The sequence below is a fragment of the Physeter macrocephalus genome, chromosome 11 (genome assembly GCF_002837175.3).
Source record: "Physeter macrocephalus isolate SW-GA chromosome 11, ASM283717v5, whole genome shotgun sequence".
Taxonomy (NCBI): domain Eukaryota; kingdom Metazoa; phylum Chordata; class Mammalia; order Artiodactyla; family Physeteridae; genus Physeter; species Physeter macrocephalus.
Window position 1 is genome coordinate 94,995,109 of NC_041224.1, and position 1,801 is coordinate 94,996,909.

Consider the following 1,801-nt stretch of genomic DNA (forward strand, 5'->3'; position numbering starts at 1 on the left):
TTAGTTGCTCCATGGCATGTGGGATCTTCCCGGACCAGGGATCAAACCCGTGTCCACTGCATTGGCAGGTGGATTCTCAACCACTGCGCCACCAGGGAAGCCCTCTATCTACTATTTTTAATGGCAGGGTGGAAACAATCATGTAAGAATTCCAAGCTGCCATCCTTTTGTTACTTTTCAAAATTTATTAAGAATCATGATCCTTAAACTATCTATAATTAATTGAGAAAAGTGACCGTCATATGTCTTGATTACAAGACCTAGCTTCACATTCCAATGTTCTTTATAAATCTTCAGTAGTGTAAAAAGGCTTTAATAGTTTCTTTGCAGAATCAAATCCCAAACCCACGCTAACTTGTAACTCACGAGAACTCCTCCTGCATGACAAACTTCTCTCCTTTTGCAGTTCTGATAGCAACAACAGGAATCTCTCCAGTAGTGCTTTCCAAGCCAAAATCAGAAAGTTCATGGCTAAAGGTTTTGCGGCTAGCTACAGCAAAGTTGAGTTTCTTCCCAGCATCCAGGAATTTCTTTCCCACCATCATCACTCTATAGGAAACAAGAGATATTTATGCCAAGATTATACCAGGGTGGTAAAGCACTTCTAAACCAAGAAGCAAGAGACTAGAAAGCAAAATTTCATAGTCCCTGCAGCCCTCTGGAAACAGTCTGAACTTGTGTTCTTGGGCACTGACATAGAGTTATGGTGTATTCCAGTGTCTTACTGAACTTCACTGCCAAACTGGTGGTACCCAAGCAAATAGTCCATTCCCACTGAAACTTGTTATATTATATAACTATAAAATATTGCAGGAATAACTAACCCAAAAAGAAAATTTATAAGGATAAATGCACTGAGAGTCTCAATGGGCAACAGGCACAATGTGTTAAAGGACATTTTAGATGACATTTGCATCTTTTATTGGGAGGTCAGGAATCAGCTGTGTCACACGGCAAAGGAACACCTATGGTAGATATGCCCAACAGATTTTGGAAATAGTTTATTTATCCTTACAGCTTCAAATCCCATTTTCTTATCTGTTCTCACATCACACATGGTAATAGGACAGTTAGAAGGAATTGTTTATGCACTGGGTAAACTTATTTACAAAGGGTAAAAATTATTCTTATTACCTGTTTCTCCAGTAGTTGGAACCTTTAGCATTCTTTTCATAGTCCACATCATAGTAGGCCATAAGTAAGTCCTTGCCCTGTATCAAATCTTTATTGTCTTCTGTCATGTGAGGGCAGATACCAAAACTGAAATGATACAATGCATTATCAAATTTGGCTGGTTTATAGCTATATTATGGAATTATCATAAAGTAACTGACAGCACTTAAAAAGGAAAGAAATTTTCAATATATAGGATAAGTACCGAGTAATGTAACTTACAGGACCACAATAGGAGTTCTAGGACCCAAACATTACTACTTTAATATAAACTCAACTATTATCATTACAATCCCATGAATGAGGCTATTTAATCTAAAACATGGCTCTGCTTAATAACTGATAAACAAACTAAAATGAAGCCAAAAAATTCCAAAAGTATAAAGAGGTACTCACATGTTTTCCTGAACAAATTTTTTAATCTTTCCACTGGTCATTTTCTGTTCTGTATATGCCACAGTCCTGTCCTCAAACTTGTTCATCAGATGTGACGGGCGAAACAAGGTGATACCCCTTTAGAAAAAAAAGTCTTAGTAAGTAGACAGCAAAAGAACTGTCTCCCACCTTTTTTTTTTTTTTTTTTGCTGTACGTGGGCCTCTCACTGTTGTGGCCTCTCCCGTTGCGGAG

At 37.8% G+C, this 1,801-nt stretch overlaps 1 protein-coding gene across 1 annotated transcript in view; it reads right to left on the reverse strand.

Moving 5' to 3' along the window:
• Positions 1 to 1,801, reverse strand: part of PDIA3 (protein disulfide isomerase family A member 3) — a 26,460-nt gene that overhangs the window by 6,562 nt on the left and 18,097 nt on the right. Inside the window, exons 6-8 of the mRNA XM_007114221.4 lie at positions 1,570 to 1,686; positions 1,135 to 1,260; positions 367 to 549 (exon numbers count right to left, since the gene is read on the reverse strand). Of these exons, the coding sequence (XP_007114283.1) occupies positions 367 to 549; positions 1,135 to 1,260; positions 1,570 to 1,686 (426 nt within the window). The remainder of the gene's footprint in view (positions 1 to 366; positions 550 to 1,134; positions 1,261 to 1,569; positions 1,687 to 1,801) is intronic.